A 15,982-nucleotide genomic window follows, 5' to 3' on the forward strand; every position below is an offset into this window, starting at 1 on the left:
AGCACCATGTGTAAAAGCTTTGTACCTGGAAATGTCACTATTTTTCAATACTGATCAACCGCTCTATAAATGTCATGTTAGATGTAATTCTGAAAACATTATTATATTATAAGCTTTATTATTCTAACTTACCTATGGTTAATACAGGCTCTGGCTTACTATCAACATCACAAATATGTTGCAATATCAGTCAGCAGGTAAAGAAAGTGACTGAACTTTGTATGGGCAGAAGAACGTGCTGCCTGTGTCAGCTCAGAGGGATCCCACTCACTACACCCGGCCACAGCGCACACTGCACAGGGATCACCTGCCGGTGCTGGGCTCTAGCACACTTTATGCCGGGTCACACCGACTGGAGGAACCGGAATATAAGAAGCAGAGGTTATAGGCATGGGTCTCCCGGAGCCTGCTGGGCCTGTGCTGCTCTCTCTCACTGCGATCCCTGTCTCCTATGTGGTGAATGCCTTGTCCGCCTCGTCTGAGTGAGTAACCTAATGTATCCCGCCAGCTACATACACATACATTACATACACATACATGTGACATGTGCCGGACACACAGAACACGGGACTGGGCAGTGCTACTACTCTCTACTAATCTGTCCCCTGGACGGGCTCTGGCGATATTTAAAAATAGCTGATTGTGTGAAGATTTAACAACTTTATTATTCTAAACATAATTTACATGTGGATTTTTTTTAAATTGAGTGTTTTTATTAAAATGTTATAATCAAACATTACATTTAGATTAAATTAATTTAATTAACAATTTAAAAATATTACATTTGGATTTTACAACTATTGCATTAATAATACATTAAATCAGACAAACCTGAAGGTTAGAAGAGGAGTAAATACAATTTCTTTCAGTGGATTATAATGTGTGATATTTAAAACTTTGATATTTATTTATTTTATCTCTTTCATACACTAATGACCTTAAAGTGTAATGGGGGAGATGTACGAAGCCCAGAAACGGTATAACGTGCGCTGATACCGCTTCTCCCCGATGTATGATCGGGGGTCTGGGCGGTAAATGACAGGGGCGCTGAGCGCCCCTGTCATTATCGGCGCTGCTATCTATAAGATAGCAGCGCCGACGGCAGGGCCATGTACGAACGGTCATAACGCATGACCGTTCGGCTGGCTGTAGCTGTCGTTATGGACAGCTACAGCCTGGCGCTAGCCTATCCCCACAGCAGGGACAGCGCTGTCCCTGCTGTGGCGGCTGCCGGCTCCAGGGCTCCACGCGGGGATCTCGCGATACTTGCGAGATCCCGCGCATGCTCAGTGGAGCCGGCCGGGACAGAGACACAGTGCATCAGCACTAGGCTGATGCGCTGCTGTCTCTAGCGGGTAGCGCCGGAGGGGGGAGTTAACGCTCCCCCTCTCCGGCCGATGAGATGTTTATACATCTCATCGGTAGTGCTTCCTGCTTTGCCTCGGTAAAGAGGCGAAGCGGGAAGCGTTATAGCGGCACGTTAAGTGCCGCTATAATACATCTACCCCAATATGTTCAAAGGGCCGTAACTAGGGTAGTGCAACGCAGGGCAGGGGGCGCTGTTTGGGCCTGTCAATTTTCCTGTTTATTATCATTCTCACTTGTAGCTTCCTCTTCTTTTATCCCCAGCATCTCCAGGCCGTCCCTATCTCTTCCCTGGTCCTCATGGTTGCCAAGTCTGCTTATAACAAGCGGAATTGGGCTTCTTTTTTCCCCGAGTTGCTTGTTATTTTTTATGGTTGCTTGTTGCTTGTTTTTGTGCTTTTTGTTTTTAAGGTAGTTTTTGGGCTTGTTTTTTTTTTGTGTGCATTGCTGAGGCACCCCTGGAGGTAAGTATGTGTCTGTGTGGTTTTTTTTTTTTTTTATGGTTGCTTGTTGCTTGTTTTTGGGCTTTTTGTTTTTGTGTGCATTGTTGAAGCACCCCTGGAGATAAGTATGTGTCTGTGTGTTTTTTTTTACACCAGTAGTCACTGAGGGAGGGGGGGAGGTTGTGTCTGGGGGATAGAGGGCAGTAGTCAGTGGACAGGGTGAAGTTGGAGGGGGCAGGCATGAAGGAGAGGTAAACTAGATGATAGAAATGAGGCAGGTACATGGGGGCGAGTTAAAATTACTGAGGCTGTTATAGTGAGGGGATAATAGAATTAGACAGGTGACAGGAATGAAGAAGGTAATAAAGAGAGGTGAGAAGAATGGGGAGTCAGGTAAAGGAAAGGTGGGTAAAGGAAAGGTGGGTACACACTAGATGATTTGTCATCCGATCCTGCTGATCGGGTCGACCTATCATCCACATTGGCCAGTTTGTAACCACTATGCGTGACCCTGCGCACTCACACCGGTCGTCCATTGGGGTCGTTTCCCGTCGGCCTGCATGTAAGGCCGATGGATCGAACCAGGTGCGAACGCCGGCATAGTGGATGGAGCCGGTGCCCGACATATCGGGCATTCGGTCATCGCATCACGCAGTATGTATCGACCGCCCGATATACATTGCGTGGTCGGGTGTCGCATCGCTGGACACACACATCGGCAAGTGTGTACCCAGCTGAAGACTGGCAAGGGAATGAGGTATGAAAAGAGGGAGGAGGTAAAAATATGGAGGCTGGTGTAGAGGGAGAAAAGCAATATAGGCATATAAGACTGTGCATACACTAAAATATTTAGGTTAGAGAAGAGGGGGAATAAAGGAAGCTAGGCAGGTAGAGAGTGAGGACAGAGAGACCCGCCATAAATTGGGCTTTTTTATTGTGCTTTTTAGGATTGGTTTAGGCTTGTTTTGGGCTTGTTCTTTACTTATTGGTTGCTTATTTTACATTTCAGAGTTGGCAACACTGCTGGTCCTTCCACATGAGGCCATGGTCCTTTTCCAGGTGCACTATCTTATGTCCCTATTTAAAAAATAGGGGGGCGCCAATGCTCTCTAACACAGGGCACCAAAAAGCCTAGTTATGGCTCTGTGTGTTCAGCTGTTCTGTTCACTCACAAATCTTTTGTGTAAAGACTGGTAATAGTTTTTAATGTTAGAGGACTTGTTTCCCAGGTGAAGCATATAATATTTCAGCTACTGTAAATAAATTATTATATAGTGGCTTGTAAAACTTGGTATTAGCCAATGCTACTTTTTACTTTGGAGTGTTTTATAGTTCTGAAATCTGTATTTGATGCAGAGGTCAGATTTGGTTTGTACCATGGTACTCTAAACCAATGGTAGTTGTATAAATGAGGCAAGTGAGCAAAGATCACATCTGATCCTTGCCTCACTTACAGTAGATGTATGAAATGATTCAACACAGTGCACAGTAGAATGGGACAGACCCTTCTGCCAGCAATTCATTCTGGCAGAGTTGACATCTGATCGCTAACTGATGCTTATGTAATTGAACTAAAAGGATTTGCTAGTTGGGGGTTTTCCACCAACTGTGTTAGTATTTATATTTGACAAATGATATACTCCTTTATTATACAATGATGCAGAAAGTGTTTGTGATGTATGTGTCACTTTTATAGATCAGTGTACGCCATCTGACTCTGCGTTCCAGATTATTAATCGACAGGCCACCAAAGTAATGCAAGCACCTCCAGCAGGATTTTCCTGAAGAATAATGGCTGCTTATCAGTAACGTAATGTCTACACTCTGAGATAGAGTTCTGGTTCTTTTACTGTAGGCAAAGTGCAACTCCTCTCCAGGCTTCTCCCAAAGAGGAGATAAGAAAGAGTAGGCAAGTGTGAGTTACCCCTTGAATTAATGTTAAGGTGCGTATCCACTAGGCGATTAAAATGAACGATAACAACATCTTTATCGTTCATTCGCTTAGTAATCGTTCACAAATCATGCATTAAACTGTCGAAAACAACCAGCGCCTGAACATGCAGGCCAACCTGCCGATATCGACAGGTTGTGCATGTTCGGGGATGAGGGAGAGTGCCTGCACTGTACGACATATAGTTCAGTGTAGGCACATTATCCACTGCATAGGATGGAGAACGATTGCACGATTACAATGTTGTAATCGTGCAGTCCTTCCACTCTCGTGTAGTGGATACGAACCTTTAGTCGTGAGTAATAGTATATATTTTTTTATAACATAAATGCATAGCAATTCATTTGCCTACATAAAATTTTATACATTATATGGATAGTGCACCCCTCTTACAACAATGAAGAAGAATATGTCATGATGTCTTCCAGTGTATTAATGAACACCCACTCCCCATTTTGGTTAAATGCTGCTGACCATAGTATGGTCTCATATACGGGAAGTACACTTAATTAAGGTAGAACTGTTTACACTTTATTGAAGGATACAAAGTAAGAGTGGAAGAAGCAGGAGGTAGACTGTACATAAGGTATAATGCCATGAAAATATACTGGTAGGTTACTTGGATTCTGACAAAATTTAACGTGTGTGTGGGATCACCATCTGGTCGCGATGGTGGATGGCGCTGTCGGTCGGCCAGCTGAGTAAGCCTTAGCTTCCGAGCCCAGCAGACTGTGTACGTCCACGCAGTATCTGGGCTGGCCACTCCCGTTTCAAGGAACGCCGTCCGCCCAGACACTGCCCCTTAAATGCCTCATCTTTCAGTCAGGCAGAGGCTTTCAAGGGGATGCAATCGGGAAGCCGGCTGACATTATACCGACAGCCGGCTTCCCGACTGTCATATCCTGGCGAGGGTGAAATGACCAGCGTCTAGATGTAGACGCCGCTCACTTCACAGACGCCGGGCGCCGCGAGCGGGCAGCCGCGGGGGGACGGTTAGGTTTAGGGCTCCCGGGGGGGACTTAGGGTTAGGCACCCCCCCGGGAGGTTAGGGTTAGGCTTGGGGGAGGGAGGATTTTGGTTAGGCACCCCCGGGGGTAGGTTAGGGTTAGGCACCCCCCGGGGGACTTAGGTTTAGGCAGCGGGGAAGGGGGGGGGTTAGGGTTAGGCACTTGGGAGGGAGGTTAGGGTTAGGCACCCCTAAGGGAGGGTTAGGGTTAGGGGGGTAGGTTAGGTTAATTAATGCTTACCTAGGGACGATCGGGATTTCCAGCGCTGTCGGGCTGCAGCTGCTGGGATCTGTTCCACTGTTGGCCTGACGCTGCCGGGAATCGAACTGCTGGCCATGCGGCCGGCGGTATTACATACCGATTCCCTTTCAAGAGCTAGCAAGCGTCTTAGCAGGACCCATTCTGCACACTCGCAGAATGGGTTCTACGCATGCATGCACTGCTGAATTTGCCCTTGTGTTTGAAAAATTACAGTTATGAGCTGATTGGTTGGTACTTTATCTCTTTCCATTTTATCACTTTCCAGGACTTAGTGAATATACCTATATCTCTCTCCAAGTAAATCTCCCCCTTAACCTCTTAACTGGCATGGTCGCATGGGATGCAAACGCAGCCAACTGTGTCCCGCTGCGTTTTTGAAGAGGAAATCCATTCTACACATGTGCAGAACGGATCTTCTCTGACTCCCCGGACTCTTCTGCGGACACAGCAATTTCTGAAAGGTTTTGCCGCAAAAAATCGTCACTTAAGTGGTTAAACTGTAAGCTCCAATGCTGTAAGGCAGAGGTTCTCAATCTCAGTCCTCAGGATCCCACACAGGTCACGTTTTCCAGGTCACCCAGCTGATGCACAGGTGTATTCATTACTCACTGACACATTTTAAAAATTCTACAGGTGGAGCTAATTATTTCACTTGTTATTTGATGTGGAAACCTGGAAAACATGCACTGTTTGGGGTCCTGAGGGCCGAGTTTGAGAACCTGTGCTGAAGGGAATAATATGGCTGGTATATTCTCAATATAAAGCTGTGTAATTGTTGGCGTTAAATAAATAAATACTGCCAAGCTGAGACCAAGTAGTTGGACTATGTAGTGGTGAGCATATATAGATCTATTGTTTCTTTGGATGTGGAATAAAGTTTAATGAGGAATAAAAAAAAAATCTGTTATTTAAGGGCTGATTCAGAAGTGGACATTAATGCATGCGCGGCTGCGATTTGTTTTAGATTTGCAGCTACGATAATACGCAAATGCTAGTGTCAGTTTTCCCCTTGTGTACTAGCATGTGACTGTACTGAGATGCCCACTTTCAGTGCCCGTACACAGTGCAGATCCACCGGTAGACTCAAATTACTCCACCATTGGCACACCATCAATACTTATGATGCCCTATGGGTGCCTCAGTGTTTCCTTCTGAACTTTCTCTAAAGATGGCCACCTTGACTGGGGCTCTGCGCTTGAGAATGCAGCCATGTTCACTGACACGGCCTGCGACACTCCAATATTACACCCATGAGACGGCCTTTTTTTGTGTTCACTTCAGGCCACCTCCCAGGAACGCCTATGGCTTTCCGCCTCCAGCTCTATTGCAAGCGACTCCTGATTCAGAGGCGCTCGCTATTTGCGAGCGCTTGCTCTGGATCAGAACCTGAGTCAGGGCAGATTTTTGTTTAAAAAATCCGCCTCCAGGCCGCTCGCATAGCTGTGGGTGACCACCCACAGCTTGTGCGAGCGGCCTGGCGATGGTCGTGATTATCGTGACCATCGGGCATGCGACGAGACCCTTGTGGTAGGGTCTCGTCCACCGCAAGCCCCAGTGAACTTCCTGCTCTAATAGAGCAGGAAGTTAACTACTGACATCACGTGTGATATCAGTAGGGCCGCCCACAAATGGCAGGCGTTCCTTCGGGAACTGCCTCCGTTTGTGCAGCCTCCCCCCCCCCCGACCTGCCTACAAAACGGGGCGAGCTGTCGCTCAACATCGACAGCCGCTCCATTTTGCTGCGAGCCCCGAGCGAGTGAAGTTCTCACTCGCTCCGGGGCTCACGCACGCCGTGTGTGTGCACTGCCCGACCATCGACCCGCTTGTGAGCGCTATGTGCTCGCGAGCGGGTCTGAATCAGGCCCTCAGTTCGCAAAAATGGTCTCTGCATACACTCACGCAGTGTTATGCATGCACTGTAGGGGTTTCCAGGTCTTTTCACACACGCACAGTAGGAAATAATCGCTCAATTGCTCAAACATCGACACTGTGCCCACCTCTGAATCAGGTCCGTAGATGCAGTATAGGCAGAGAAGTTTTGATGCTATGTAAAATGCATAGGGAGGAGGTGATGTGCATTATAAGGGGCATGTGGGGAGGTTTGAGGACATTTGTTTGGGAGGCACCTATGTTTTATACTGGGAATGCACTTTTATTATATTATGGATGGGCCTGGGGTACCTATTTTTCCATCTTTGCCTCCCTTCATATCAAAAGAGCTGGCTATGCCACTGCTCAGTAGAACATCATTTTGAGGAGTGCCCTCTCTGAGTTCCCCCTGGTCAATACAGTGCAGGACAATGTATCAGGCAGAATGGGTTGGGTACAGCAGAATCCCGACTGCCAGAATTCCGGCAGCTGGATCCCGAGGTTGAAACTGTCAGTGAATTTCAGTAAGTATTTCCACTCTAACCCTCCCCCTCACGCAGCCTTACCTTTTAGAAGTTGTCGGCATTCTGACCCGTCAGGATCCCGCCGCTGGTATTGTGAGTGTTGGCATTCTGACTGTCGGGATACTGACTACATCCCGGCAGCACTACAACTGCCAATCCTAATCCGTGCCATCACTGATCAATACACTAGTGCACAGTTTCCCAAACTCTGCCATTACAGTCCAGGTTTTAAAGATATCCATGCTTGAGTCCAGATGGTTAAATCAAATTGATTGAAGTACTAATTAAGTCACCTGTGCTCAAGCATGGATATCCTTAAAACCTGGACTGTAATGACGGCGTTTGGTTACCTCTACATTAGTGGTTTAACACTATAGTCCAAGGTACAATAAGATGGGATAAACATAGACACATTTACTCAGGAAGCCAATCCCCAGCCATACTGGTTGCAGCTCTAGTAAAATAGATTTGCAACCAGCACTAAAATGCGCAACCTTTCCCATCTCCGAAAGTTGGTGATGACAATTTGAACTGGCACTGAATATAGGGCTTGATTCAGAGTTGTACGCAAAGCCGATGATTATGTACATATTTGATGTATGGCAATCTGCGCATGTCCAGGATCTGTATTACATGTGTGCATATTCATGACGAGGGTACCAGTGCCCCCTATACGCACCCCTACCCACCCCCGCTTTGCCGATCTGGCTACCCCCTTTGTGAGGGGGCTGACAGAATGTCGGCAAGCATGTTTCTGATAGCATCTGGCCTGATCGCTGCAGCACCTTTGTGCGTACACTCTGTGTAAATCAACTAGGAGAACATTGGCATGCATGCGGATTGCCTGCTACTCTGAATCAGACCCTATCCCAATGTTTGAATTTTTTTGTCTTGCTGTTTCTCGCAGCACCTATTATTAGACTGGTGTGGGGTGCGCTACAGGATACACTGATTTCTCTGATGATTCTGACCCCATCCTTTCCTGGGGATTCCTGATGGAGATTGATACAAGCTGTCCTTGTGTCACATAAATAGCAATTTCTATGCTTCCTCCCTTGTTCAATTGACACCAACATTTCTGTTTAATATTGCACGGTAATAACTAGTGATATGTAGAAGTTGTAGACCACTTAGTACCTGCCTGCATCTAAACAAAATGTTCTGCCTGAATATGTGATGCTTTCTTACTATCACAATTTGCTTTACCGGACAAATCACATTTCGGAGCCATTTAGGAGGATTATGTGTAGCCAATGTCTGCATAGGATATAAGATTTTGGGCAACGTCTCAGGATGCTATACTGTTGGCATGACACAGGACAAAAACTTTTGGAGGATGGCCTGGTGTCAAGAAGGGCAGCAAAGAAGCCACTTCTCTCCAGGAAAAACATCAGGGACAGACTAATATTCTGCTGAGGACAGGGGTAAAGTTATTTTCTCTGATGAATCCCCTTTCAGATTGTTTGGAGCATCTGGAAAATCGCTTGTCTGGAGAAGGAAAAGTGAGCGCTACCATCAGTCCTGTGTCATGCCAATAGTAAAGCATCCTGAGACCATTCATGTTGGAGTTGCTTCTCAGCCAAGGGAGTGGGCGCACTCACAATTTTGCTTAAGAACACAGCCATGAATAAAGAATGGTACCAAAACATCCTCCAAGAGAAACTTCTCCCAACCATCCAAGAACAGTTTAGTGACGAACAATGCTTTTTCCAGCATGTTGGAGTACTTTGCCATAAGGCAAAAGTGATACCTAAGTGGCTCAGGGAACAAAACATCAACATTTTTGGTCCATGGCCAGGAAACTCCCCAGACCTTAATCCCATTGAGAACTTGTGGTGAATCCTCAAGAGGCGGGTGGACAAACAAAAACCCACAAATTCTGACAAACTCCAAGCATTGATTAGACAAGAATGGGCGGCCATCAGTCAGTATATGGCCCTGAAGCTGATTGACAGCATGCCAGGGCGAATTGCAGATGTCTTAAAAAAAAATACACTTAATGCTATTGTCAATAAAAGCCTTTGACACTTATGAAATGATTGTAAATTTACTTCAGTATACCGTAGTAACATCTGATAAAAAGGTGTAAAAACACTGAAGCTGTAAACTTTGTGAAAACCAATACCAAAACTTTTGGCTATATATATATAAATAAATAAATAAATATATATATATATATATATATATATATAGCTGAAGTACACAGCGTTGCCCTGGGTTTAAATCTTCAAGTTATTAAGTTTTATGTGATGTTGTACAAATCCATCCAATGGAAGGCCCAGAACAGGCTGCCTGGGTCAAAGTTCTGCCCAGCGAACTCTGCCGTGAGGTCCAACCAGGACCCCAACCATTCCATTAGGCATCCCAGACCAGTTGCCACCCCTTTGTTTTCATTCAAATCCATCCAGTGGTACGCCCATAACAGGCTTCCTGGGTCAAAGTTCTGCTCAGCGTACACCAATGGGAGGTCCGACAGGACCTCAGCCCCCTAGTATGTCTTCTGGGATCCAATGTTACCACTCTGAAGTTTTCATCCAAATCCATCCAGTGGAAGGCTCAGAACAGACTTCCCGGGTCAAAGTTTTGGCCAGTATACACCAATGAGAAGTCCGACCAGGACCCTAACCCTCCTAACACCTAGCCAGGATCTAACTTGTTGGTTTCATCCCAATCGGTGGAGGGGTGACCGAATGCATAGCCGGACAGGCAGACAGACAAATAAATAAAGAAACAAACAAACAGACAAATTAATTTTATATATAAGAAGATATATAAAGTAAAACAAATCTGATTAAACCAAAATTTAAATTTAAAAGAAATTTAGATGATACTGTGTGTATAAATAAAATATGAGTGCTCCGAAAAGGAGTAATCTTTTCTGTTTCTTTTACTGCAAGTGTCAAAAATTCAGATAAGGCAAGAAAATAATATATAATTTTAAAGTTGCCAAATATATTATTTACAACTAGAAAATAGATGAAATACTTTTCTTTCTCCGTAGAGCTACGCTTTTCTCGTACTGAACTGTCTGCTTCCTCAGACTAATGTGGAAGTGTCAGCAGGGCCATTGAGAGATCAACAGGGCTCGGGTACTGGAGGGGAGGTGGCCAAATATGGGAGGTGTGGCTACAACTCCTCCCCCTAAAAAAAACTTAAAAATACTATGTGTGGCTAGTAGTGTCACTAGGGTTGGTATCAACCAGTGCGCCTACTCACCCTGTCACTCCCTTGTTTGGATTCTTTGTGTGTGCTGAAGGCGATCACACAAGGGGGCAAGACCTCACGCCATCGAAGCTCTGCTATTTTGGTGTCACCCCCTCAGATCGCATCACCCAGTGCAATGAAACTTCATATCTGCAAACTTAATTGATAATAACAATACATATAAGGTGGGAAATGTTGGTTGGTAACGATGTATATCTAAATTAAATCTGTGTGTTCATCGGAAAGGGAATCATGATGGATACTTTTACTAGAAGATGTAAAGCTTTTTTATGTTAAATATTAATGTAATTACTTATGTAAAACTGCAATCCAAAATATGTAATGTTTTAACTGATTGTATTAAATACTGATCATATTTGCCAAACCACATCCCCAAATTTTAGTTGTTAGTTTTATTTTTCAACAAATATTTTCTAATGTTCAGTAAAATACTTTTTTGGGACTTTTCTTTCTGTTTTATTTTTTAAACTAGTTAGCAGCCTGTCAAAATAATGGGACATTGTCATGCCCGAAAAAAGTCCCGTTTGAGCGCTGAAATGGGTCACTTTTCGTTAATTTCTGCTCAGGGGCTAGGAGTAGAAATGTCGGCGCCGGCGGCTGTGTGCGACCAAACGGAGCAACAATTGAATTGCTCCATCAGGCACCATCTCGTGGCCACTGGCGCACAACCCACTTGAATTCCCCCCATAGAGTTGACTAGCAACGTTAGCCTGAACATTGTTGCGTACATGAAAAGTCCTGTTTGGGCGCTCAAACAGGTAACTTTTAGGTAATTTCTGCTCTCCAGCTCGGGGGGGTGGAAGCAGAAAAGTCAGGGCCGGCATCTGAGCGCGCCCAATTGGAGCAACAATTGAATTGCTCCATCAGGCGCCATCTAGTAGCCGCCAGTGCGCAACACACTTGAATTCCAACCATAGAGATGAGTATCTGCGTCAGCCTTTTATATATATCTATATATATATGACATTTAATACTCTAGACAAGGAGATATATTTACTAAGGTGCAGATTTTTCGAAGTGGAGATGTTGCCCATAGCAACCAATCAGATTCTAGCTATTATATTCTAGAGAAAGTGCTAGATAAATGTTAAGTAGAATCTGATAGGTTGCTATGGGCAACATCTCCACTTCTAAAAACCTGCACATTAGTAAATATACCCCATAGTCTCTTGTTTAATCACACTTTTAAAGGTAGTACTGACCACTTTGGAGCTCTTCTGGTAAATTAGAACACATTAAAGTTCACTGCAATGTGACAGGCACAAACCAGCTGTCTGAGAGATGTGATAAAATATAATTGGACAATCAAATCTGCAGTGAAAGAAATTGTCAGATGGAAACTGATGCAGTGCTGCATTTTTTTCACGTATTTATTGTAAACCTAACTAAAACAGTTGTATGTTTATCTTTTCAGTCCACTCTTTATAGCGTGTATTGGCGTGCTGGTGCTGCTCGCTTTACTGGTTGGGTTATTTTACTTTGCACAAGGAAACCCTCCACAAGATCCTCTTTTTTATGGTAAGTAGTAGGCTATATTTTATTTCGCTTTTACACAGTAGTTTTCATTAGCCACAAATGGCAGATTCTAAAATGAATTTTGTGGTCAATTATTATGTATAGTATATATTAGTACATGTATTAAATGTCTCCAAGTTTTATTCTTTCCTTGAATTTATAGACCACAAACTTTAATTGGCTCAATTGCATTCTCTTGATTCTGCATTTTTTTTATTTTGTTAGACAGTCAGTGTACTGAGCCAGACAACCATAAAATGATGTTAGTTGTATAATACACAATAAAGCATAACTGGCTATAAAAATACAAAATGATCAAATACAGGTTAGACATATACAAAAATACTTTAGATTTTTGCTTATCTTTTACGTTATCAAAAATATGATAATTTATTGTAAAGCTCCATCTGAAGATAATTGTGCAGTTCTTGCTGTGCATCCACAGAGTCAACAGCCAAATCATATTGTCACTGCAGCTTATATAGTGGTTATTGATTTTTACAGTGAACGTAGTGTCAGCATACACTAAGGATTAATTATACACATGCAAAAATGTGCTCCCACAGTACATTTGCTACAGTGGCTGGAGCACACGGATGGGGATAAGATGTATGCTACCCTCGCTTCCTGCTTACCTCATTTCCCAGTTTCTAGAGTTCTCTCTAAGGGGTCTATTTACTAAGCAGTGTTAGGAGACAGAGTGAAAAGTGATAAGGTGCCAGCCAATCAGCTCCCAACTGTCATCTTTCAAACTCAGCCTGTGAGATAGCAGTTGGGAGCTGATTGGCTGGCACCTTATCACAGACTTATCACTTTTCACTCTGTCTCTTAACACTGCTTAGTAAATAGACCCCTAATTTATTCATCCAGGCTCTGGCTCTACAGCTGCACCAAGCCCTGTCCCCTATCCCTCTGTCACACAGGTTGCGTGCCTCGCCTACCTCCTGTGCCCTTGAGTAGACCACTAGGAAACAAAGAGCACCTATATGTATTCCCCTATGTGTCATTATATAGCCATGGCCAAAAGTTTTGAGAATGACACAAATATTGGTTTTCACAAAGTTTGCTTCTTCAGTGTTTTTAGACCTTTTTGTCAGATGTTACTATGGTATACTGAAGTGCAATTACAAACATTTCATAAGTGTCAAAGGCGTTTATTGACAATTACATTAAGTTTATGCAAAGAGTAAATATTTGCAGTGTTGACCCTTCTTTTTCAAGACGTCTGCAATTCGTCCAGGCATGCTGTTAATCAACTTCTGGGCCACATACTGACTGATGGCCGCCCATTCTTGTCTAATCAATGATTGGAGTTTGTCAGAATTTGTGGGTTATTGTTTGTCCACCCATCTCTTGAGGATTCACCACAAGTTCTCAGTGGGATTAAGGTCTGGGGAGTTTCCTGGCCAAGAACCCAAAATTTCGATGTTTTATTCCCCGAGCCACTTAGTTATCTCTTTTGCCTTATGGCAAGGTGCTCCATCATGCTGGAAAAGGCATTGTTCATCACCAAACTGTTCTTGGATGGTTGGGAGAAGTGGCAATCAATATAGCGTCCAACTCTGAATTAGCCCCACTTTTCCTCCAACTTCCCCCTCTGCCTTGACATGACGTGCAGACAGTGTTAGAAGTTTGTGTAGCAATCTGGTTGTGTGCGGCAGTCAAACTGTGGGATAGATTTACTAAGCAATGGTTTTGACCCTGCCATTTAATGGCAATAATATATTAAATGCAAAACACACCTATTTTTGTATTTGATATTATTGCTATTTTAAATTTCGGTGTCAAAACAGAATTTGCAGTTTAGTTAATTGTGCAAAATTGTTTTGTGTCTGCTTTATGCACTATGCCATCCAGTGACGTGCGGTGAGGTCAACGGCTGGGGGGCAGGGGCGTATTTATAATGGGTGCATGGTGTGCCCACACCACACATTCTTCACCCATAAAACTTAATCAAAAGACAGACTAAACACATAAATTTCTGTGTTCAGTGTAAACCCCGCCCTTTACAAGCACCTGTGCTATGTCATTAAGCTGATATGTGCAACCACCATACTTTTTGTTTGCAGTCTTGGGAGGCATGAAGGGAGTCAGCATTGGGAGGATGTGCTGATCCTTATAGTGCCATGTGGAGGTTTCTGGGGTATTTCCAAGGTGAGTTAGCGCTCAGCTTATATATGTGCTGTTATTATGCAGTACACCAATTTGTAATTATATGACCCAGAGTGGGTGCTACTATTATGTAGCAATAATTATTTTGGGGTGAGCGTTTGGGAGTGGGGCCCCCGGAGTTGTTCTGGCTGGACCTTTTTCAGGGCATCACCACTTAATTCACATAGATATTTTTATCACTCTTCTAATTGTTTGTTTATTATTTATGTCATTTTAATTCTTTCACATTTCATTAACACTTATTGATTTATCCTTACACATCTATCCTTTACACTTCACTATCACCTTTTTTCCCCTTTTCGTGTGATGCCCTGGGGATGGTCCTTGGCTGGAATTTTTTGGGGTACCTTGCTTCTCGGACGTGAACCCCTAATGTTAGGGACGCCAGTATAGAGGAGCCTTGACGATGGCCTGGCGTTATTCATATATTTGCAAATGTATGTAACTAATACCTCTGAATCTCTATTATCATGTAGGATTTAGGTATTTTTTGTTGATTTTGCTACAGTGTGCTGGAGGGCAAATCCCTTTTTTTCTGTAAGCACATAAATGTGTTTATACCAGTGAGCACTCAATCATATGTAATGTAATCATCCGTCGTTGTGTATAGAATTCAGCTAAACCCCTGTTGTTATTTATCAATCTTGTTAATGAGAAGAAAACAGTATGGTTGGTATGACAGTCGGACAAAACATATGATAGTGAACCAAGGATTCTTATGATAATAAATTTTAAGTGTATTTATTCAAACTATAATTATATCCACATGACGTGATGATGAAGATGACCGAATATGACACAATATACAAATGCTGCTAAAATAATGAAACAATGGGATAGAGAGGGTGGACAAGTGAGGGCTACAAGAAGAAGGGGAAAAAGTAAATTTATCAAACCAATGTATGAGCATAAATAAATAAAAATAATAATAATAAAAAGAATGGAGAAAAAAATAAAACAAATAAAAGAGTTCCAAGGGCTAATAATGCAGTCAAATCCACCTGTGCTCGTGGGTGTAGAAATCTTCCAATATCCTAAGGTAGAACAGTATGGTTCAGTTCCTGTATATCCATATGCTGAATAGTATTCCAATTACTTTTAGCCTGATTTGTTCGCTCTGTGCAATGGTACCCAAAAACCCCGGCTCTGCAGTAGCCATGGCCCGGACAAAGCCAGCTTCACTTCTTGTCAGGTACTCGCTGCTGGGTACCCTTTGATGGAATGAAAAATGCCTTACCAGCCAGGTGCAGTTGTCTGGGTGTGTACAGTCCCCCGGTACCGGCAATCAGGAGCAACCGCCCGCTGCCTGTACGGTGGCTGTCACCAAGATATCTCCCCCGTGCTTTGCATCGTAGGTCTGAGCGCTATTCACCACCTCACTGCCGGGGCCGAGGGATGTCCCCCGTGACGGCAGTGCGTGTGGAAGGGCCTCGGGACACGTGAAGGTGTGCACAGGGAAGGGTGCTTACTGGCTGGTGGGCTTATTCAAACCGCCGAGCTACTTCTGATCGCTGGTGGTGGCAGTAGTGCGTCGTTCTCTTCTACTGTTCTGGATCCCACAGAGTCAGAATTGTCAGGGTTTTGTCGGATGCCTGCATAAGTGTCTCCAACGTGTTTCGGCCGGCACTGGAGGCCTTTTTTTCAAGGACA

General features: G+C 43.9%; 1 protein-coding gene across 1 annotated transcript in view; it reads left to right on the plus strand.

Moving 5' to 3' along the window:
- The first annotated feature begins 207 nt into the window (after positions 1-207).
- TM6SF2 (transmembrane 6 superfamily member 2) overlaps positions 208-15,982 on the plus strand; it is a 53,354-nt gene continuing 37,579 nt past the window's right edge. The window contains exons 1-2 of the mRNA XM_088478422.1: positions 208-482; positions 12,060-12,163. Of these exons, the coding sequence (XP_088334548.1) occupies positions 391-482; positions 12,060-12,163 (196 nt within the window). The 5' untranslated portion in view covers positions 208-390. The remainder of the gene's footprint in view (positions 483-12,059; positions 12,164-15,982) is intronic.

Source organism: Taudactylus pleione, unplaced genomic scaffold (assembly GCF_031769625.1).
Source record: "Taudactylus pleione unplaced genomic scaffold, aTauple2 ptg000214l, whole genome shotgun sequence".
Taxonomy (NCBI): Eukaryota; Metazoa; Chordata; class Amphibia; order Anura; family Myobatrachidae; genus Taudactylus; species Taudactylus pleione.